At 41.0% G+C, this 24,058-nt stretch overlaps 1 protein-coding gene across 5 annotated transcripts in view; it reads left to right on the forward strand.

Annotated features, from left to right (window-relative positions):
- Positions 1 to 24,058, forward strand: part of Ttc6 (tetratricopeptide repeat domain 6) — a 175,836-nt gene that overhangs the window by 42,613 nt on the left and 109,165 nt on the right. For all 5 annotated transcript variants that reach the window (XM_059279993.1, XM_059279994.1, XM_059279996.1 and 2 more), the window contains exon 3: positions 23,093 to 23,206. In XM_059279993.1, coding sequence (XP_059135976.1) covers positions 23,093 to 23,206 — 114 coding nt within the window. The remainder of the gene's footprint in view (positions 1 to 23,092; positions 23,207 to 24,058) is intronic.

Consider the following 24,058-nt stretch of genomic DNA (forward strand, 5'->3'; position numbering starts at 1 on the left):
TTATTAAGCATTTCCACTCTTTCTGTTGCTTGGTGACTCCCATAAATAGCTGTCTTTCAGAAGGTTAGCTATTACCATTTATATGTAATTTTTTTAAAAAATTTCTACAGCATATACTGTTGCTGCTAGTTTTTTTCATTCCTTTCTTTTTTCCAGGGACATTGTTGAGACAGGGTCTCATGGTATAGCTCGAGCTGGCCTTGAACTCATGATCTTCCTCAGTAGCCTCCTAAGTGTTGGCTTGCAGGTGTGCACCACCACGTGCTGGTACCGCTAGCTTCTCCTCTCTCCCTGCACCAGACAGAATCTTTTGCTCTCCCATTATGGAGTTTGACAGTCTGTTGTCTTTGCTACAGCCCACCCCATTTCCCATAGTGCACAGACTGTCTTACCTTCCTAATACAGTGAATTAGAATTTTTTTTAATTTTTATTTTGTTTTTTTGAGACAGGGTTTCTCTGTGTAGCTTTGCGCCTTTCCTGGAACTCACTCTGTAGCCCAGGCTGGACTTGAACTCACAGAGGTCTGCCTGGTTTTGCCTCCTAAGTGCTGGGATTAAAGGCGTATGTCACCACCGCCCGGTGAATTTTTGAGTTTGAAGTGTTATAATTAGGCAGATGTTAAGGGGAACATTGCATCTTAAGTACTTGCTTTTCCTTCTGGATCAAGAATTGCCAAGTTTTTGTCCTGTTACTTTGTTTCTTATGAGCACATCACTGGTTGTCACTAAAGACAAGCATAACTCTCTTCTGAACACATCTAGACAGCAGGTAGTCTTTCCTGTTCTTTCTTTGAGTGGTTTCTCTTGAGCCTTTGGTCTCAGTCAGGCTGGGATGTTCTCCTGCCTGCTACTTAGCTCCTGCTAAATGACTTACTGTGTTAACTGTTTTCTGTTTTCCCTCTTTTTTTGATCTATTGGGAAGGCAGGAGATGTGGGAAGTGTGTGTGTGTGTGTGTGTGTGTGTGTGTGTGTGTGTGTCTGGGTTGTGTACATGTGTGTTAGATTTTCACATCTGAAAATTTCATTATTCTGTCTCCCTTAAGTAATAGTAGCTTGGCTGGTGGTACAATTGTAAATCACTTCACTTTGAATTTTGGACGTGTAGTTCTGTCTTCTGATGTCTGTGGCTGCAGGTATAAAATTCAGGAATTTTGCAGGGGAGGTCTCCTTTTTGCACAGCGAGGTCAATGGAAGAGGCTGTTTCTGGTGTTGGTTGCCCATTCATCCTTGGAGTCTCTGGTTTCCTAACCTTCCTGAGGTTTTGTACGAGGAACTATATGGCTTGTTTTCCTTTCTAGATTTGCATTTTTTGGTAAGAGCTGGTTACTTTTCAGAGATGTTGGTAAAATAATAAGACAATATTTACATGACACTCTTTTGTCAGCCTAGACACGTTTGTTATTATTTTTAATGGGCCCTTTATTTATCCATTTATTCTCTGGTGACTCACTGCATACATTTCAATAGTAAGTCACAAAAATAAATAATTGTCTTGTGGAATCCGTCTTGAGGTTCCTATTCAATCACATCCAAAGCAAGCTTCCCTTCATGTGTTTGTTCAGAACTGGGAGAGCACAGTCTTTGTAGAGTTAAAACTGCTAAAGGCACCTGTTTCTTCTGCACATGCTTCTCCAGATCCTCTTTTAACTGAGAAAATACTAAGCACAAGCCTAGGGAAATAGAAATCGGCACTGAAACTTGTTACACAGGGTACAGCAGCTCTGCGATTTTTAAAGATTTTTACCTCAAAATATGTAATCCCATGAACTTAAAAAAAAATCTAGTTGGCATACAGATAAAAAGTTAAATTTGTTTAAAGTGTACTCTCTCAGAAATATGGCTAGGCCAGGGAGTTAAGTCTTTGGTTCACAGGGAATATTCTTAGATTTTATCACTGATTATGGTCTACTCATTTTAATTTAGAGATTATATTTTTTTCTTTTTGAAGTGCTGAGGATCGAACCCAGTGCCTTTGTGCACTGGGCAAACACTACCACTGAGCTATCTTCACAGATATGTATTTTTCCACCTCAGCTTTTTCCTTAAATAATCTCTACATTTTATGATTTCACTGCCATGTGAGTAAGTGTACAGTGCTGCAAGTGAGATGTTTTGATTGTTCTTAGGGTGTGCATTAGCAGCTGCTGCCGCTGATACCCTGGTCCTCACTGGATGCTAAAGCGTTTGCTCGTGTGGTGCATCAGTCTCACACGTAGCCAGGAAAAGCGAGAGTAATGCTCAGATACGCTTGTGCATTGTAATACGGTGAAGATAAAGCTTTATAAAACCTAACACGGTAAATATATTCAGGGTAGAGAAGCGAAATGATCCTGAAGTGCAAAGAACAACAAAATTGCAAACAAAAATGATAACGTCTCATATTGTCTTGCGTTTTATTTTAAATGTGGATTTTCAGCCGTTTCTAGCACTTCAGAACCAAGCCTGGCTGTTTTATTTTTGTGTTGCTGTTTTGCTACAGTGCTGTGATTAGGAATCACAGGATCTTGAATTTATAGGGTACAGATCAGTCACGTTTATCTTTAAGAACTGCCTTGGTGCCTGGTTGATACGAGTGCTTTGTTTCCTTGTACTTTCTGCTGTATTGGTAATAAAGGCACGCAATATCCCTGTTCTCAATTCTCATTTCTCTAATTACTAACCCTGATTAATTCATTGTGACTCATGTGCACAAAGGGATCCCTGAAGACTTTAAACAGGAATAAAACTGCAGATTCCCAAGAAATACAAAGCATTCAGAAACACTAGTGTGACACTTTCTACCTCAAATATTTTATTCATGGGCATTGAGAAGGGGCTTCGCTACATAATCACTAGGCTGTGCCTTGTCAGCCTTGCCTACCTCTCTTAACTTTACTTGGTTGGTTTGTTTTAATATGTAAAGTGAGAATAATAGTGACTACTACCATGTAGGTTTATTGTGAAGACATAAATGAAATACTCATAAAATGTTTGCTTAGGCCTTGGCATACAGGGTGCTCAGTACTTGATAGCTTTCCTAGCTCATAGTAAATTTTTTTTTCTCTCTCAAGTATCTAGCCTTTGGGGGTGAATTAGATTTTTTTGTAAATACCAAATATCACTTATGACAATTCCTTATGAATAAAATAAAATGGGTGGACACTGTGAAGTAAAATGACCTGGCTTCAGAAGTCCAGGTGTAGCAATGAAGAAGAAAGATCTTTTTTTTTTTTTTTTTTGTGTGTGTGTGTTGAAAGGACCTTGAAAAGAACTACAAAAGATATTTCAAAAACTGTGAGAGTATGGAAGTTCTCGAAAGGACTTCCTTAAAGTAGTCAGTAACCTTGAGAATGCAAAGCAGAATGACTAACTCCTTAATTCTCTGGAATGTTAACCACGTGACTCTCAACACTCATGAAAATAAGATTTAGGGAATTCCCATCAGATTTTTCCCTGATATTTCTAGACACACCTGAATTCCAGTTTATTGAAGATGGCTCTTCCCTATATTTAAAAACTTGACATTTATTGTAATTAATATTACTCTTTAAGGTAACCCTTAAGAAATGGAGGAACTATTAGAGAATATCCTTCGAGGCCTGTTTCCTGTGCCTTAGGTTAGGCTATCACCAGTATGCACCCACATCTTCATGCCTCAATCCTCGTAAAACCTTTTTTACTAGACACTCATTAATTTATTTTCCACAAGAAATTGATTTGATCTCTACTGACTACAGGATAAGGTCTAAATCCAAACCACATATAGCACAGAATAGAGAACGACCCTCATAATTTGACCCTGTCAGCTTCATTTTTATCTTATCTTTTACCTGCCTTAGTAATTATATAAACCAGATAACACTATGTAACAACAGAACTCCCAGGGGTGGGGTGGTGGTGTACGCCTTTAATCCCAGCACTTGGGAGGCAGAGCCAGGCGTATCTCTGTGAGTTCAAGGCCAGCCTGGTCTACAGAGTGAGACCCAAGACAGGCACCAAAACTACAGAAACCCTGTCTGGGGAAAAAAAAAAAAAAAAAAAAAAGAACTCCCAAAGCCCAATGGTTTTAATAGTATTTCTCACATCTTCAGATTGGCTGGTGTCCTATTTCAACCACTGCTGCTGTGAGGAAACACCCTGACAAAAAGCACCTTAGCGGAGAAAAGGTTTATTGTACTTTACATTCCAGTCTCAGTTCATCGTCTTGGGAGGAAATCAAGGCAGGAACCTGAATAGCCAGTCACATCCCATTCACAGTCAAGAGCAGAGAGAAGGGAATGAATATTTACTCCCTTGCTTGCTTTTTTTGTACTTCATTTCTCCAGTCTCAGATAGTTCAGAACTCCTTTCCTAGGACATGGTGCCGCCCACAATGGATTGGGTCTTTCCATATCAGTTAACACAATTAAAACTGTTCCTTGGGGACTTGCCCACAGTCCAGCCCAATTAGAGAATGGAGACTCTTTTCCCACATGATTCTACGTTGTATCAAGTTGATAACTGAAGCTAGACCTAACAGCCCGTCTCAGCTAATTTAGACTGTGCTTGCTCATGCTTCTGCTGCTCACTTGTCTTATTCATACATAATGAATCAATTAAAGACTCTATTATGGCTGCGAACTATAACTGAATCATGTTGTTTAATATATCTCCCTAGGACCAACATCTGACTGGGACTATCCATATATATGTTTCCCTCCTGGAACCTGTGATTTGAAAAGGCATCATGGTGACATATAAGCTGTCTTGATCTCAAGACTCAGAATTGCCACATTATTACCTTAATTTTGCTCCCTAAAGGAAACCATATGGGCCAATCCTGTCAGAAAAAGCAAAATGCATCTTTTTAATGATTGGGAACACCACAGGAAAAGGTGTGAGCACATTTGGAGGTAAAAGTTCATTAATTCAGTTTACCACACCAGCTATCCAGTGGACTTGTAAAGTTTTTTTCAATATATTATGTCTGTTTTTAAAAAGGATGGCATGAATCCGTATGGGCTATGTGTATCAGGAAGCCCCTGTCAGCCTATATCAAGAGGAAGCCTGGCAAGTTTATTCTTCTGAGATCTATTCTCACTATGCAGCCCCAGCTGTCCTGGAACTCACTCTGTAGACCAGGCTGGCCTCAAACTCACAGAGATCTGCTTGCCTCTACCTCCCAAATTGTGGGATTAAAGGCATGCTTTGTGTCTAGACTGGCAAGTTTTATTTATTTATTTATTTATTTATTTAATTTTTGTTATTTTTTAATTAATTTTTTAAAAAAGTTTTTTTTTTTTTATTTTACATACCAATCTCAGTTCCCTCTCCCTCCTCTTTTCTGCACCCTCCCCTCCCCAAACCTACTCCTCAGAGGGTCAGGCCTCCCTTGGGGAGTCAACAAGGTCTGGCATACTAAGTTGAGGCAGGACCAAGCCCCTCCCCCCTGTGTCAGGGCTGAGCGAGGTATCCCACCCTAGGAATTTATCAGAAGACTGCTGTAACCCTTGCTGCTGCTTGGTCCTGTGACATCATGTCATGGCTCTCCTTCGTCTGTTTCTGTGAGCTCTGTCACCCTTTCAAATGCCTTCTAGTGTATGTTTCTGGTACTTCCGGCTGAGAACCGTGGCTGAATTTCTCGATAGCCGATGAGCAAGCTTGTTGCTCCTACACAGGGATTCCCTTCCCTTGTTTCGAAGTTGACAAGGTGTGGGCAGAAGGAAACTGAAGACATAAATAATGTGCTAGACGTCCCCACACAGACTGATTTCTTTTCTGACTTGGGATCTAGCTGTCAGCAAAATCATGCCCAGAAACCGAGTAAGCACAGCGTCACGTGGCTCACCCCTACCTTAGGACAGAGTTTGGAGCGAGGGAGAGAATGTAAAGGTAGGTTCGTTTCTATACTGCTTGCTATAGTAAGTGGCATGCGTAACTTGCCCATGGGAAAAAGAAAGGACTTGGAGATCTGCTCAGTAATCCCTCTCCACCCTGGGAATGTCCTTTGTGTCCATCTGGACAGACTTCCTTTTGACGTTTTTCTGAATCTATTTAATCTGTCCTCTGCTCACCCCAACATCTAGTTACAAATGGACTGAGTTCCTTCCTTCCTTCTTTCCTTCCTTCCTTCTTTCCTTTCTCTCTTTCTTGTTGTTTTCTTTTCTTTTTTATTCTTCTCTCATACTTTATATCCCGACTACAGTTTCCCCTCTCTCCACTCCTCCCAGTACCCCCATTCCCCTCTCCCCCAAATCCACTCCTCTTCTGTTTCCCTTCAAAAAAGAGCAGGCTTCCCAGGGATATCAACCAAACATGGCATATCAGGTCACAACAAGACAAGGCAAAAACACTATACCAAGTCTGGTCAAGGCAACCCAGGAGGAGAAGGGTCCCAGTTGCAGGTAAAAGAGTCAGAGTCACCCCCACTCCCATTGTTAGGAGCCTCACAATAACACCCAGCTACATAACCATAAGGTATATGCAGAACTCCTAGCTCAGGCCCATACAGGGTCCCTAATTGTTGCTGCAGTCTCTATGAGCCCCTATGAACCCTGGTTAGTTGGTTCTGTGGTTTGTGTCTTTGTGGTGTCCTAGATCTCTCTGCCTCCTACAATCCTTCCTCTGCCTCTTCTGCAAGGTTCCCCTGGCTCCTCCTAGTGCTTGGCTGTGGGTCTCTACATCTGCTCCCATTGGTTGCTGGATCACATCTCTCTGATGGCGATTGGGTTAGACACTGATCTATGAATACAGCAGAATATCATCAGGAATCATTTCATTGAATTTTTTTTTCCAGTCGTGTTTGGTTCTATTCTGGGTCTGACTGAATTCCTTTCTTATGACATTGTATTAATTAATTTGGAATCACTGCACTATGATAGCTGAAGCCTGGTAACACAGAGAAAAGAGCTTAGTTTTGGCTCCTGCATCTGGAGTCCTATGGGTGAAAAGCTTTATCTGTTAAGGACTTTCTTGATGGCACAGCTGTGAGGTACCTCATGGAACCACATAGAAGGAAAGAGATGAGACAGAGATTGAGTCTAAGTGAGTGTGAACACATGTGTGAGCATGTGTGAATAAATGTGTGTGTGAGAGTACCTGTGTGAGCATGTGAGTGTGTGTGTGTGTGTGTGTGTGTGTGTGTGTGTGTGTGTGCACTCTTTCTTTGGTTTCTCTTCCTCTCTCTTTTCAATTATGAGGATTCTGCTGATAAGTTTTTTTATAATCCTAATCACTCCTAAAAGCCACCCTCCATAGTTGGGGACTTGTTTGATACTTTATCATTAGGATTAAAATTCAGTATATGAACCCTTAAGGAAACACATCTATATCATGTGTATCATATTTAAACTACATCATCATCATCATCATTATTATTGTTTACTTAATGCTTTCACCTCTTTTATTTATTGTTTTCTCATACAGTATATCCTGATTACAGTTTCCCTCCCTCTATCCCCCCTGGTCCCTCCTCCCATCCCGATCCACTCCTTTTCTGTCTCTCATTAGAAAAGTACAGGCTTCTAAGAGATAACAACAAAACATAACAAAATAAAATAAAAGATAAAACAAAAACCATCATACTGAAGCTGGACAAGGAACACCACAGAAGGAAAAGAGCCCCAAGAGAAGGCACAAAAATCAGGGACCCCGTCGTCCATATACTCTGGAGTCCCGTAAAAATACTGAACTGAAAGCTATGAGGTGCACACAGAGGAGCTGGTGCAGACCCCTGTAGGCTTCATGTTTGCTGCTTCAGTCTCTGTGAGGTCATGTGCTCCTTGCTCAGTAGTTTCAGAGGGCTTTGTTCTCCTGGCGTCCTCCATCCACTCTGGCATTTACACACTTTCCATGTCCTCTTCTGCAGGTTTTCCTGAGCTCTGAGGGTGGGGTTTGATAGAGACATCCCTTCTACAGCTGTGTGTTCCAAGGTTTTCTCTCTCTGTATAATGTCTGGCTGTGGGTCTCCTTACATGTCCCCATCTGCTTCAGGAGGAAGCTTCTCTGATAATAGCTGAATAAGGCACAGATCTATGAGTAGAATAGAATATCATTAGGAGTCATTTTATCATTGTTTTTTTTTTTTTTTTTTAGACCAGTGGTATTTGGTTTTACCCTAAGTCTCTGTGCTATCTAGTATCTGATTCTTGATCACCCAAGAAGTGTCAGTATGGGTTCCAGCTCACGGAGTGGGCCTTAAGTCAAATCAGACATTGGTTGGTTATTCCTACAAGCTTTGTGCCACCATTGCCCCAGCATATTTTACAGGCAGGACAGATTGTAGATCAAAGGTTTGTGGCTTGGTTGGTATTGAGTTTTATCTTTTGGTAGCCTGCAGAGTACCTTCCTGTACCAAAGACACCAGAGCATAGGGTGAAGGTTCTACACAGGCACCAACTTGACCTATCTATGGTGATATTTTATTTGTGCTGAAATGTGATTTTATTTATATGTTAACAAAGTTGCCTGGGGATCAGGGCTAAGAGCAAGCCATTAAGCAGAAGTCTGGTAGTGGTAGCACACACCCTTAATCTGATCACATGTCAGACAGAGTCTCTGTGTGTTCAAGGACACATCCAAGCAGTGACCTGAACCTTTAATCTCAGTACCAACCATAGAGACCTGGAGGTCTGTATAGACAGGCAGTGATGAGGAAGTCATGTGGCTGGGTTTACAGCCAATGAGAAGGCAGAACAGAAAGGCAATAAAAAGACAGGACACAGGAAGAAGGTCTCTCTCAGGGGAAGGAGGGCAGCGAGTGGTAAGATAAGGTGGTCTTAGCTCTTGGCTACTGCTCGATCTCTGGGCTTTTAACTCTGCATTTGGCTCTGTTTCTTGTTTAATAAGACCGTTTAGAATTACATCTATGCCTGTCCATCCATGTTCAATCAGTTGTGTGGGTGTGGCTTCAGCAATGGGGCCTTGTTATCAGTTTGTGGAGAGCAACTTGTTTTCTTGGCACCAGCCTGGGTTGTTTGAGGATTTCCATGGGACCTTTTGGCCAACAACTCAATTGGATGTAATCCGGTCTCGGTACTGGAAGCTTTGGTGACAAGCGATGGCTGGTTGGGACACTGTCTCCCTCATTGTTTAGATAGTTTATTAGGATCTCATTCATATTTAGGAAGTTTCTACTGTAGTAGGTTTCCATACTATCGCTCAAATGCTCCTCAATTCTAGCTCTTTGTCCCTTCGTTCCCTCCCTCACATCTCTCCTCTTCCTCTCTACACCTGATCCTACTGTTCCCAGTACATCTATAAAATCTATTCTATTTCCCCCTCCTAGGGAGATCTACATGTCACCTTTAGTCTTTTCTTTTATGCCTAACCTCTCTGGGTCTTCAGATTGTAGCTTGGTTATCATTTATTTAATAGCTACTATCCACATATAAGTCAATACATACCATATTTATATTTCTGGTTCTGGGTTACCTCACTCAGGATTTTTATAGCTCCACCCATTTGCCTGCAAATTTCATGATATCATTTTTTAAGCAGCTGAGTAATATTCCATTGTATAAATGTACTACATTTTCTTTATCTATTCTTCTGTTGAGGGTCATCTAGTTTGTTTCCAATTTCCAATTTATTATGAATAAAACTGCTATGAACATGGTTGAGCAGATGTCTTTGTGGTAGGATGAAGTGTCTTTAGGGTATATGTCCAAGAGTGGTATAATTGGGTCTTGAGGTAGACCAGTTCCCATCATTCTGAGGAACCTGGCTGTCCAAGTTTGCACTTCCACCAGCGATGGTTCCACATCCTCACCAGCATGAGCTGTCACTTGCTTTATTGGTCTTAGCTATTCTGACATGTGTAAGATGGAATCTCTCAAAGTAGTTTTGATTTGCATTAAAACCATCTTGCCTTGGATGTATTTAGTTGGGATACTTTTAATGACTGCTTCTATTTCACTAGGGACTATAGCTGTTGGTTACTTCTCTGATCTCGATTTAACTTTGGTAAGTGGTACCTACTGAGAAAAATATCTGATTTGTTTTAGATTTTCCAATTTGGTGGAGTACAGGTTTTTAAAGTCCATCCTTATGGTTCCCTGGATTTCTTTAGTGTCTGTTATGTCCCCATTTTCATTTCTAATGTTGTTAATTTGGATGTTATCTCTCTGCCTGTTAGTTAATTTGGAGAGGGGTTTGTCAATCTTACTAGTGTTTTCAAAAAACCAACTGTTTGTTTCATTGATTCTTTGTATTGCTCTCTTTCTTTCTGTTTTTGATTTCAGCCCCGAATTTGATTATTTCCTGCCATCTGCTCCTCCTGAGTGTGGTTGCTTCTTTTGTTCTGGAGTTTTCAAGTGTGCCGTTAAGTTGCTCGTCTGAGCTCTCTCTAGGTTTTTTTTTTTTGTTTTTTTTTGGTTTTTTTTATGTAAGCATTTAGTGCTGTGAACTTGTCTCTTAGAACAACTTTCATTGTGTTTGATAACTTTGGGTATGTTGTGTACTCACTGTCACTTAATTTCTTTCTTTATTTCTGTCCTGATCCATTTTTCATTCAGTAGAGAGTTGTTCATTTTCCATGAGTTTATAAGCTTTCTATTATTTCTGTCATTGTTGATATCCAGTTTTAATCTTGGTGGTCTGATGATAGGATGCAGGGAGTTACTTCAGATTTTTTTGTTTGTTTGTTTGTTTGTTTTTCCAGACAGGGTTTCTCTGTGTAGTTTTGCGCCTTTCCTGGAACTCGCTTTGGAGACCAGGCTGGCCTCGAACTCACAGAGATCCGCCTGCCTCTGCCTCCCAAGTGCTGGGACTAAAGTCGTGCGCCACCACCGCCTGGCCAGATTTTTTGTATCTGTTGAGACTTGCTTTTTGTCGGAGTATGTGATCAGTTTTGGAGAAAGTTCCACGAGGTGCTGAGAAGGTAAAATATTTTGTGTTTAAATGAGATGTTCTGTAAATATCTGTTAGGTCCACTTGGTTTATAACGCCTGTTAGCTCCAGCATCTCTCTGTTTAGCTTTTGGGCATTGAAGTCTGCCAGTGTGTGAGGGTCAATATGTGATTTAAGCTGGGTGCCCTTGTGTTTGGGGCAAGAATGTTAAGAATTGAAATGTCGTCTTCATGGATTTTTCCTTTGATGGGCATGTAGTGTCCTTCCCTATCTCTTCTGATTGGTTTTGGTTTGAAGTCTGTTTTGTTAGGTATTAAAATGGCTATACCAGCTTCCTTCTTAGGTCCATTTGTTTGGAATATCTTTTTCTAATCCTTTACCTTGAAGTAATGTCTATTCTTGATGTTAAAGTGTGTTTCTTGGATGCAGCCAAAGGATGGATCCTGTTTTTTGAGTTCATTCTGTTAGTCTGTTTCTTTTTACTGGGGAGTTGAGACCATTGATATTGAGAGATATCAGTGACTGACGATTGCTGATTCCTGATATTTTGCTGTTGTTGATGGTGGTGGTGGTGGTGGTGGTGGTGGTGGTGTGTGTGTGTGTGTGCACGCACTTTTGACTTTGCTATTTTGAGATTATTTATTCCCTGCCTTTTCATGGTTGTTGTTAGTTTTCCTCCTGGCACCTTCTGTAGGACTGGATTTTTGGATAAATATTATTTAAATTTGGCTTTATTATGGAATTTTTTTTCTTCATCTATGGTGATTGAAAGTTTTGCTGGGTAGAGTAGTCTGGGCTGGCATATGTGATCTCTTAGAATCTGCAACTCATCTGTCCAGGTCCTTCTGGCTTTTAGAGTCTCCATTGACAAGTCAGGTAGTCAAGGTGTAATTCTTCTTCTTTTTTTTTCCTCAGTGGACTTGGTTGGTTTTATTTAAATTTACCTGACAGTCTTGATTCTTTTAGCAGATTTATGAGACTTGGCCAAACCCATGTCTCTGACTATACTTTTTAATTGAAACCAAGGATCCCACACCTTCCCAGTTGGCCCCATCTTCCCGTTGTCACCAAGGGGAATGCCACACAAATTAGACCACTCATGTCAACCGCTGAGACAGTCAACTCATGCCACAAGTTCTTTGTCCTTGAGTTGAAAACAAACTCTTTCTCTTCTCAGGAACAATCATTTTCTTTCTTCCCAGATGGCACAGACAGGGGTGTGATCTCACCTGTATTTAGGTTGTGAATTGGAGAGCCAAAGGGGATCAGGCAAGCAGGCTGAGTAATTTTAATAAAAACGGTCTGGAGGCAGACAGCATCAGCTCACCAGGGTAGGGGCACACACATCCCCACTGATGGCTAAGCCTCCTGTTTTCAGCAATGCACAGACTGACCTTGGACACCAGTGTTTCCCTGTCATTTCTGTTTTGTGCCATCAGGAAACCACGTGTACCAGGGGCTGCATTTCTTTACCTAGATACAGACTCTTTACCAGGTGTCTTTGGACTTGAGGAATGGGTGGGAAAAAAATAGAATGTCATTCTGCAGGATTTTTCAGCTCATTTGCCTAAGGTGTGATATTTTTGGTCTATTTTTTTATAACATTTTTTTTATTGAATCTTTGGGAATTTCACATCACGCACCCCAATCCCACTCACCTCCCAGCCCCCCCATATCTTCTCCTCCTCCTGCAGCATCCCTTCCTCTCAAGATCAATTAAGAACAAAACAAAACAAAGAAACAATCAAAAAACACATGGATCTCCTGTCCTTCTAACCCCTCTTCATTCATCCTAGTGGCATGGGGAGCTGTACACTTTGTCCAATCAGCGCCACCCACAAAATGCTCATTGCAAAGAGTCATTGGTCTGGTTCAAGGCCTCTGGCACACCATCATAGCTGGACCCTCACCAATATCCTGCTTTTGCCCTGAGTCATGGGGATCCTCAGGACCAGTCCCTTCCATCAGGGCCAGTTCTTCCATGCCCATGATGAGGGGTGGGGCCATCTCTTCTGAGTTCAGGGTGGGGGTGGGGAAGTTCTCCCATGGTTGGGTGGGGTGGCTTGGACAAGGTCAGATCTCCTGCTGCAATGAACAGCAAGGGGCAGGGCCACTCCCAGGACCAGTGAGGGGTGGGGCTGGCTCATCATGGCCCTCAGATTTCAATGTGCATGGTTCCTGTGATGGATGTCCTGTGGCAACACTGGTCATGGATATCATCACAGACCCCAGCTGCAGCAGGACCACAGTCCTAGACATGGCCCTCAGCAGCAGCTCAGGCCCAGACGTCACCATGGCCTGGTGGAAGCATAGGCCACCCAGATCAGTATGCCCCAGTGGCAGTAACATTTGGCAGCAACATGGTCTCAGGTGGCTGTCTCAGTTACCACACGAGCCTCAGTGGTAACAGGAGCCATGGACATCAACTCAGATCCTGGCTGCTGCTGGGCCACAGACCCAGACATGGTCCTCAGGCCTAGGTGACACCATGGCCCCGTGTGGCATCGAAGACCATCCAGGTTGGCATGGCTCCAGCAGTGGCACTGCCCTTGGACACCAACATGGCCACAGGATGTGACCTAGACCCCAGGCATCTGTGTGGCCTTTGGTGGCACCACAGGCCACGGACATGAACACAGACACTGGCTGTGTGTGATAGGACCACGGACGTCAGGTATAATTCTAATAGGTCTGTCTTTATATGTTACTTGGTCTTTCCCCTTGCAGCTTTTAATATTCTTTCTTTATTCTGTACATTTAGTGTTTTGATTATTATGTGGTGAGGGAACTTTCTTTTCTGGTCTAGTATATTTGTTGTTCTTTGTTTCTTGTACTTTGATAGGCATCACCTTCTTTAGATTGGGAAATTTTTCTTCTTTGATTTTGTTGAAAATAATTTCTGGGCCTTTGAGCTGGGTTTCATCTCCTTTCTCTATTCCTATTTTTCTTTAATGTTGGTGGGTTTTGCTCTTTTTTGGGGGCGTCCACCACCCAGCTCCCAAATAAATCACACACACAGAAGCTTATTCTTACTTATGAATGCCTGGCCTTAGCTTGGCTTAGTTTCTAGCCAGTTTTCCTTAACTTAAATTATCCCGTCTACCTTTACCTCTGGGCTTTTCCTTTTCTCTGTAAATCTTACTCTTACTCCCTGGCTTGTTGTGTAGCTGGGTAGCTGATCCCTGGAGTCCTCCTCCTTCTCTAGAGGCTCCTAGCTCTCAGCCTCTCTTTCCAGATTTCTCCCTCTCTATATTCTCCATGTCTGCCTATCTTTTCTCCTGCCTTGCTATTGGCTATTCAGTTCTTTATTAGGCCATCAGGTGTTTTAGGCAGGCACAGTAACACAGCTTTGCAGTATTAAACAAATACAACATAAACAAAAGTAACACACCTTAAAATAATATTCTACTACATTTCTTATCTTTTCATAGTGTCCCAAATTTCCCTGTCAGGACTTTTTTAGATTCAACACCATCTTTGATCAATGTATCCATTTCTTGTATTGTATCTTCAGTGCCTATGATTCTCTGTTTCATCTCTTGTATCCTATTGGTGAAGCTTGCCTCTGTAGTTCCTGTTTGAATCCTAAATTTTTTATTCCTAGAATGCCCTCAATTTGTGTTTCCTTCATTGATTCTATTCCTTTTTCTGGTCTTGAATAGTTTTATTCATTTCTGCCCACTGTTTATGTTTTCATGGATTACTTTAAGGGATTTATTCATTTCCTCCAATAGTGTGTTTATGTTTTCCTGCATTTCTTTAAGGGTTTTATTCACTTCCTTTTAAAGGACCTCTATCATCATCTTCATATAGTTTGTTTTAAGGGCTTTTTCCTGTGCCCCAGCCATGGTTGAATACTCAGGTCCTGCTGTAGTAGGACAGGTCCGCTCTGGTGGTGACATATTGCCCTGGCTGTTGTTGACTGTGTTCTTACACTGGTTTCTAGGCAACTGGGATTGGGATGATTTCTGTCTTTTGGGGGATGGGGGGAATGTTTTGTTTCTTGGTTTTTCCTTCCTCTTTGGATTTAGGAGGGTGTGATGACTGTGTCTTATCTGATAGGAAATTTCCTGTAGATCTGATAGATGTGGGGGTTCAAAGTAAAGTGTGTTTCTGGGTATTGTGAGCTGACACTTAGGAAGGGGTATAGGTTAGGATCTGATGGGTTTCAGAGGAAGAAGGAGAGAAGAGTGTCCAACCAGGATCTCTCTCCTTGGAATGGGTAAAGTGTGAAGGGAGTTCACCCTAGTGGGTTGCTATTGTGCTGGGGACGAGACTGGGGTTTGGATCTGAAGGAGCCGAAGGAGAGGTGAAGATCTGCAGGTTGCCTACTAGCTTCCCTGGCAGAAATGACCTTTGGGTTAACAGGGGTTGCCTGCTGGAGTTGGCAACTGGGATAAAGCAGAGTAGGGGGATAGAGGTTAGGAGGGGAGTGTCTGTGGGAGCCACAGGAGATGTTGGGGGTGGGCATCGAAAGAAGGCTGCAGCAGGTGTTCTATTACAGAGCTAAGGATGAGACTGGGGAATAGATTTGGAGGAGAGGAGGGAATGGTGAAGGTCTTCAGTAGGCTTGCCTGTTTCTTTGTCCTGCTCAGCTGGTGTGTTCATAGGGAATGCCTGCTGGTGCTGGAGGCTGAGATAAGATGAGTTGGGGGAAAGAAAGTTGGAGATCTTTGTGATCTGTTGGGGCTGGAGTCAGAGAGGAAAGGGAGCCGGCAGCAGGTTCTGCTACAGAGCTGGGTGTAAGATTTGGGGGATTGGGACTGGAGGAGCAGAGGGAAAGTGGAGATAGATCTTCACGCCGCCTGCCCGAGTCCCTGACAGGAAGGACCTTTGGGTTAGCAAGGGTTTCCTGCCGGAGTTGGCAGCTGGGATAAAACAAGGAGTGGTAGGAGGGAGGTGAGGATGGGCAGATCTGTGGGATCCACAGGAGATGGGGTTAGGGAAGGCAGCAGCAGGTGTTCTATTGCAGAGCTGAGGGTGTGACTGAAGGATTGGGTCTGGGAAAGAGTGAGAGGTGAACATCTGCAGTCAGCCTACCTGGCTCCCTGGCAGGTGTATTTATTTATTTTTTTAAGACCAAATAGTACTTGGTTTTACCCGAGGTCCCTGGACTATCTAATCTCTGATTCTTTGTCACCCAAACAGTGTCAGGTATGGGTTCCTGGTCAAATTGGCTGGTCACTCCCACAAGCCTTGTGCCACCACTGCCCCAGCATATCTTACAGGCAGGACAGATTGTAGGTCAAAGGTTTGTGGCTGGGTTGGTGTTTATGCTTCTCTTTTGGTAGCCTGCAGAGTATCTTCCTGTACCAAAGACACTAGAACTTAGGGGTGAAGGTCCTATGTGGGCACCAGCTCAACTTCTCCACATTCATTGGGTTGTGTGAGTTTGCTTCCACAGCGGGGCTTTGCTACAAGTTTGTGGAGAGCAAACTATTGTCTCCTGGGTTGTTTGGGGATTTTCATGGGACCCTTTTGGGCAACTACTCATTTGGTAGCATATTATTATTATTATTATTTATCTAACCACTAATGTATATATGTTCCTTTAGGTGGTGACACCCTAAGTGATCCTTTTCTTTTCTTCTGTTCTTGTGAGGTTTAAAATGCTGCGTTTGTTTTGAAGACCATAAAATCCTGGAAACAAGATTATTTTTATTTTGCCTTTTAATGCTCCAAGTTCCTTGGACTTAGTAGTTACTCTATAAATAAATATTTGTTGAATGAGGTAAACAAAAGTATGCTTGCTTTTGGAACTCTGAATTTTATTTTGGGGGTATTTATTTATGTTACTAAATCTTAGGAAGCTTAAGAGAATGTTTTTATAAGTTCTTTTCAAAATTTATTGTTCATTTCCTCAACTCTATAGGACAAAAGTTTGGACAATATGGGATTTAGTATGCAGAGAGCAAAACTTAGGACTGATTGTTAACTTTTGTGGATATTAAGTAATCTTTACCTTAACTAAGAAAGACACATACATTGCATAAAAATCTCGTATGTGATGTTGTAACTAAAAGAATGAGAGGGTTGCTTCATTGCCTTTGTTTAATAAGACCAAAGAAATCATATTATTGGCATATGAATGTTCTACTTCTGTAAGCTCTGTAATTCTAAAGATCTTACAAATACTTTAGAAGCCCTGTAAGGGGTGTGCTATTTAAAGGTGGTGATGAATGCAATGTGATATTAAGTGATACAACTTCAAGGTTTTTAGGTATAGGTCACTGTTAAAACACTGTTACTGTCCTCATTAGCACAAAACAACAGCAGCAGCAATGACAGAAAATATTTCAAGATGTATGAATGAATTTTTAGAACAAAGGATATGTGGGACAAAGGGTATGTGAAGTATTTGCAGTGTATATTACTCACACACATACTTACTGTTTAATTCAGAAATTCTGTCATCAACTACTTCACCTTTTCATGGTGTTTCTAAGCAATATCTGTTTTAAGAAAGCTAAGAAAATTATACAATGGTAATAATGAAGAACATATACTCAAAAATAAGGACTGTTAAGAGATTTTGAAGTCATAGGTTCTCTAGGAATGCTGGGAAATACCTGGAGCTGGAGTTTTAATTTAGAGCACCTCTTTATTCTTCATTGCTGTGCAATAAATTGCCCCAAAGCTTAAAACAGTGCACATGTGTTAGGTTTTGGGGGTCAGGAGTCCAGAAGCCACCTATCTATATGGTGTGGCCCCACATCATGGATTGGGATTAGGTCTTGTCTGGGGCCCTTGTTATTTGAAGTCTTGACTGAAACCAAAGGATCTGTTTCCAGGATGTACCTATCACAACACCAGCAATTTGGTACAGTTCCTCACCACAGGACTGCTTGATGGCCCCTTGACATGCCAGATGGTTCTCCCAAAGCCAAGTGATGTAAGATGGCCAGGCCAAAGTTGCCTTGAGTTTTATGGTGTAGCTACACATTTCCATTTCTGCTCTCCTTGGCAGACTACACAGTCAGCTTGCTCACTTAGGAGGGGTCTATTCAGGAGTTGAGTGATCTTGGGGACCACTTTGAATGATAGCTCTCAGAAAGAAGCCTTTTGGAATAAGATCTACAGGTGGTATTACAAATCTTTTTGTTGTACATTGGATAGGTTCATCATGTTTAATTCAAATTTTCAGACAACATTTTTGCATGTTTTTTAAAGGATATAACTAAGGGAGCTAATAATATTTATTATTTAATTCAGAAATAGCAAAAACTGAAACATTTTTTGATTTGGTGTTATTTGGGAAAAATATAAACATGTTTCGATCTTTCCTCTCACAATGTTGAATTAGAACACACTCTACCACCTCTCAAAAGTTACTATGTGGAAACAACCAAATTTGTATTATTAAGTGGTAAGAAAGAAACATTAAAAAGGCCATTTACTGAATAATTTGCACCATCACATTCTGGAAAAGACTGAGAAAGTGTTAGGGGGACCATAGTTGGCAGGGATGGAGGAAGGGAGGGGTGGACGAGGAAACTAGAATTTTCAGGAAGAAATGAAAGGGTGAAGTAGTTGATGACAGAATTTCGAGGTAAAACAAGAAGTCTCTGCGTTAGAATACACACAGCAAATACTTCACATACCCTTTGTCCCACAAAATCATCCATACATCTTGGAGTCTTCTATGTCATTGCTGCTGCTGCTGCTGCTGCTGTTTTTTTATGCTATCGGGGACAGTAACAAGGGCCTCGTCCCATAAAATCATCTCTACATTTTGAGACAGAGTCTTGGCCGTGTTAGGATGGAGACAAAACCTAAGGCCTCACACATCACAGGCCATTCCTCTGCCCTAAACCACATCTCCAGCTGGGAAACTTCACCTTCGTAGAGTACTGTTGGCTAAATAAATAAGAGGTATATGAGTTCTCAGAATTGATAGACACACAATTATTTTCACATGGCCCTATATTAAGATGTGAACTAAGAACCATGCTCCATTTTTCTCTGCCTCCTCTCCCACTCCAGGAACCCAGCTTTTCCCCCAGATTAGTCTTTCACTGGCAAACTGGGAACAGGTGCACTTTCTGTTTTGTATAGCCTTATCTTCATCTTTGTCTATAAATTGAATTTATATGTGGATTGAGCTTGGAGCCTTGCATAATATTTATGCTTGACTAAATATGCTTGTTTTGCAGCCTGAAACGCAGTTCTTGTCTGTCTTTTTCATCTCTGGCTTGATGCCTTTCTCAAGGGAAGGACTCCTACCTGCTGTCCCTGCACTGCACTTACACTTCTCAGCATTCCCAACTGAACTGCTGTTGCACAGGGCCGCTCACGTAGCCAGCTAGACGGCACTCCCTGAATCCTTGCGACTTAATTCAAAAGGAATGTTAGATCAACATAGCAAATTGCTATAGCCTGGAAGACGAAGGCCAACACATTTACTCAAATTTCTTTCTTCCTTTTTTTTTTTTTTTTTTTAAGCAGATTTTTTTTTATTAGTATTGTCTGACAGGGTTCATTCCCCACCCCTGCAAGGTCTGAATTATCTTAAGAACAGAGCACTTAAGATCAATGTTACAGTAATTTGCTTTCCTATAAATAGTATTTGTGAATTGTAATATTATATATTTATGTAATTTTTGTTTCCAAGAAGGCCTGTCTGATTCTCTCTCTCTCTCTCTCTCTCTCTCTCTCTCTCTCTCTCTCTCTCTCTCTCTCTCTTTCTCTCTTTAGCAATTTTACTATTATATCTTCTTTGAAATATAGTGGTACCGTGTTTCTAGAAATACTGAATCTTTTGAAAAGACTTAAGGACTTTGTGGAGAAGATGCCTTGCATGATTACAGATGGCTCCTCTAGCAGTGTTGATGTTTACATTTATATAACAGCTACTCAATTTCTGTTTTATTTGAAATCACGTTTTTTTTGTTTTTGTTTTTTTCCCCAGTACTGACAGTTCTATTGAATTCAGGGTCAAATCATCCATAATAATCATATGAAATGTTTAACTGGGGAAAAAAAAGTAAAATGTGGAAGACTGAATACAAAGCAGTCCTGACACATTCCTGTGCCTGCAAGTAGAATTCTGCCAGCCAGTGCCATCAGGTTTATACCTACAGGGAGCAAGGGATTGTAATGCAAATCAGGGCATTTTCTAACCTGTGCGGACAAGTCCCTTATTCAGGGCCACGAACTGTCTTTTCCCCCTTTCCTGAAATTTGAGCTTCATGGCCCTTTACTTGAAGGTGGTATACTCTGAGGAAATATTAACGAGATTATAGGAAGGCATGTGCTAGAAACAGACTCTTGGTTCATGTCATCGAGGACACTGTCATTAGGGAAGATGTTGGATTTCATGGCAAGAAGTGTGCATATGGGCTTTACTCCTCATCCCTTCTCTGACAGATGACTGAAGAAGTACCGAGCCAGCTGCACAGGACAGAAGATAGCTGCTGCTCGTGTGACTGGTCCATCTGCTTGCATCCGATTACCTGGAAGGCTCTGTTTGGTTTGCTTTGGAGACATGGCACCCTTTGGGCTCGGAGCTTGGGTTTCCTTACCCATGGCATTTGGGCTCTCTTCAGATGGTACTGATTTTTCCAGTGCCTTCTAGCTCTGACACTTTTGTATACCATATTAGACAATGAAGGAAACTTTGGGGGGGGGGGTAAGGGGAATGAATGACAAATGTATGAATGTATCATTTTCATTACCCATTCACCAATTGATGGACATCTGGGCTATTTCCAACTTCTGATTGTTATGAAAAGATCAGTGATGAACATGGATGCAGAGGGATCTCTGTAGTATGGTGTAGAATCCTTTGGGTATATGCCAAAGAGTAGTATAGTGGGATCTTGAGGTGGATCTATTTCCAGGAACTGCAATTGCAATTTTCTCTTGGTGGATATTCCCTTTGACGAGTATGTAGTGTCCTTCTATGTCTCTTCTGATTAGTTTTGGTTTGAATTCAATTTTGTCAGATATTAAAATTGTTACATTTGCTTACTACATGAGTTCATTTGCTTGAAATACCTTTATATACCTTTTACCATGAGGTGATGTCTATTCTTGATAGCAAGGGGTGTTGCTTGAATGCAGCGGAAAGAAGGATCTTGTTTGCTAATCCAGTCTGTTAGTCTGCGTCTTTTTATAGTGTAATTGAAACCATGAGTATTGGTATTTGTCAATGAGCAGTATTCATTGGTTCCTGCTATTTTGTTGTTATGGTGTAGGTTTTCTCCCTCTTTTGATTTATTGTTTTCAGGTAAGTTGCTCATTGTGGCTTTTTGAGTATGATTAACCTTCTTTAGAGCTGTATTGGTAGATAGAAATTGCTTATTTTTTTCCCCCGTGGAATGCTTTTCTCAATTGATTGTGACTGATAGTTTTGCTGGGTATAGTAGTCTGGGCTGGCATTTTTTTGTCTCTCATAGTTTGCAGAACATCTTTCCAGCCTCTTTTTGCTTTCAGAATCTCCATTTAAAAGTCAGGTGTTACTCTTTTGGGCCTGCCTTTGTATGTGACTTAGCTTTTTTCCTATCTTTTTGTTATAGTTGATTTTTTCATTTGTTTGTTTCTTACACTCAGTGTTATAGTTGGATTTTTCTTTGGGCCTCCAGTTCACAAATAATGACATGGAGACTTATTAATTATGAAAGCTTGGCCTTGGCTTATTTTTAACTAGCTCTTATAACTTAAATTAATCCATTTCTATTAATCTACATTCTGTCAAGCACCGCTCATCCTGCTTCCTCTGTGTCTCTTTGTGTCTCTCACATGCTTAGATTCATCTTCTACTTCCTCTCTCTCTGTCCAGAAGTCCTGCCTGTACCTCCTGCCTAGCTATTGACTATTTAGAAGCTCTATTACACCAATCATAGCAATATACTTTCACACAGTGTACAAATAGCCCACATCACATTGTTTTGATTATTATGTGTCCTGGGGAGTTTCTTTTCTGATCCAGCATATTTGGTGTGCTGTATGCTTTTTTTTTTTTTTTTTTTCCTGAGACTGGGTTTCTCTGTGTAGTTTTGGTGCCTGTCCTGGATCTAGCTCTGTAGACCAGGCTGACCTCAAACTTGCAGAGATCCGCCTGGCTCTGCCTCCCAAGTGCTGGGATTAAAGGTGTGCACCAACGCCACCTGGCTACTGTATGCTTCTTGTACCTTCATATGTACTTGCTTATTTAGACTGGAGAAATTTTCTTTTATGGTTTTTTGAAAAGTTATTTTCTGTGCCTCTGACTAGGTTTCTTCTTTATCTATTCATATCATTTATAAGTTTTGTCTTTTCATAGTGTCCACAATATCTTGGATGTTTTATGTTTTTAGATTTTGCTATTGACATTACTAAAAGGTTAGAGAAGAAAGAGGCCTTAAAAAGTTATACAGTTGAGTGCCTGGGTGATAAAACCAAGGTAAAAGTAAACAAACTAACTTGCCTGGTGATGTCAGATATGGGGACTCATAGTTTACACATAACCAGGGTCTCTTGTTTCTGGTTTTATTGTCTATCCCTGTAATGTCTTATGACCACAGCTAAGTAGAGTGCACTGGGGGTTGAAATGCATTCATATTCCTTTTGCTTTTGCTTGGATTAAAGCTTAGATTTAATTTTAGTTTCTTTTTTTTTTTTTTTTTTTTTTTTTTTTTGTTTTTCGAGACGGGGTTTCTCTGTGTAGCTTTGCGCCTTTCTTGGAACTCACTTGGTAGCCCAGGCTGGCCTCGAACTCACAGAGATCCGCCTGGCTCTGCCTCCCGAGTGCTGGGATTAAAGGCGTGCGCCACCACCGCCCGGCCTTAATTTTAGTTTCTTGTGTGATCTTTACAATACCTGATTAAATGGTAGTGTTTTATAGTAGCTGATACTATATAGTTTTATTATTAAATTTAATAATCTATTTATAAAGATCAATATTTTAAAAGTCCATGAAATAGAATAAACGTGTGTGTGTGTGTGTGTGTGTGTGTGTGTGTGTGTGTGTGTGTGTGAGTGTGTGAGATAGGGTCTCACTATATAGCCTGAGTGGGCCTGGAACTCATTATTTACAACAGGCTGGCCTCTAACTTGGAAATCTTCCTGCCTATGGTTTCCTAAGTACTGGGTTTAAAGGCATGTATCACTATGCCCAGCTACACAGAAATATTTTCATGCTTTTTTAAAAAATACTTTTCTCATTTATTGAATGTTGTGGAGTACTTTATATTTCTCTTATGTAGTTCTAATTTAATGTTTTAATTGCCTAACACTTTGCTATACTAAATAATGCATTTCAATGATTTTTATAATAGACATTACTTTGTTTCGTTTTTCTCTTAAGGGTATTTCTTTGATGGAACAAATGTACTTTGGACCATCTCAGGTACCAGTACAAACACCCGAGCTAGAAGAAGAGAAAGAGTTCCAGACAACTACTAAGGAACGGCCAGTTACGGTAACATCTCCAGTAAAAATCTTCTTTCCCTGTATTAAAGTAATAGTGTGTCTCCTGTTGATTGAATGTTGGCAGAGGGTTAAGAACAGTTTCCTCTAACTTACTTTAGAAATAGGTTTAAGCATCTGATCCAAAGCCACATGGGTGTTCTGGTTCCCTTGGCTCTCAGAAATCTTTTGAGTAAAGCCAAATACTCTTTTCAGAGAGAAAGGTTATTAATAGCTTGTCTGAATCAGAGGTGATTAAATATAGAAGGTAGCTTGAGATAAGCATAATTTTACTATACATTTAGCTAGAAGAACTGCCAAGGCACAGTCTGGACAATGGGTAACAGGAGTGTTTCAGAAGCAAAGCTTGCCTCTTGTCCACCACTGGCAAAATGATTATGGTATTTGAAGCAATATGGAATATCTTCTCTGATAATGGGAAAGTGTCCCCACTTAAAGTAAAAGTTAATATTAAGTTAAAGTCAACGAATTAAAAGGAAATCCACATTTATGTAAGAAGACATGATGATTGATTGCTTTACATGAGAATTTTGAAAATATGACCCTATATATGTGTGTATATAGTGAGAATGCACTTCATTTTAGGATAGCATCCAGAAAACATACAGAACCTTCTGTTATCATGAAGCCCTGGAGTCTGTAAGCAGGTACCACAAGTGGTAGACCTGCTACACTTACAGATGCTTTTGACCGGACTGTATCTTTGGTCCCCTTTGTATGCAAATGGCCTGCCTCAGGACCACGGGTGTGGCACACTAATAGCCACTGGCCAATTGTGTGTGGATAGACCAATTGCCAAGCCTTATCACATAGGTGGCTGTGGGCTTAACCTGTATCTAGGGTA

Source organism: Peromyscus eremicus, chromosome 14, assembly GCF_949786415.1.
Source record: "Peromyscus eremicus chromosome 14, PerEre_H2_v1, whole genome shotgun sequence".
In the NCBI taxonomy this organism is placed as follows: domain Eukaryota; kingdom Metazoa; phylum Chordata; class Mammalia; order Rodentia; family Cricetidae; genus Peromyscus; species Peromyscus eremicus.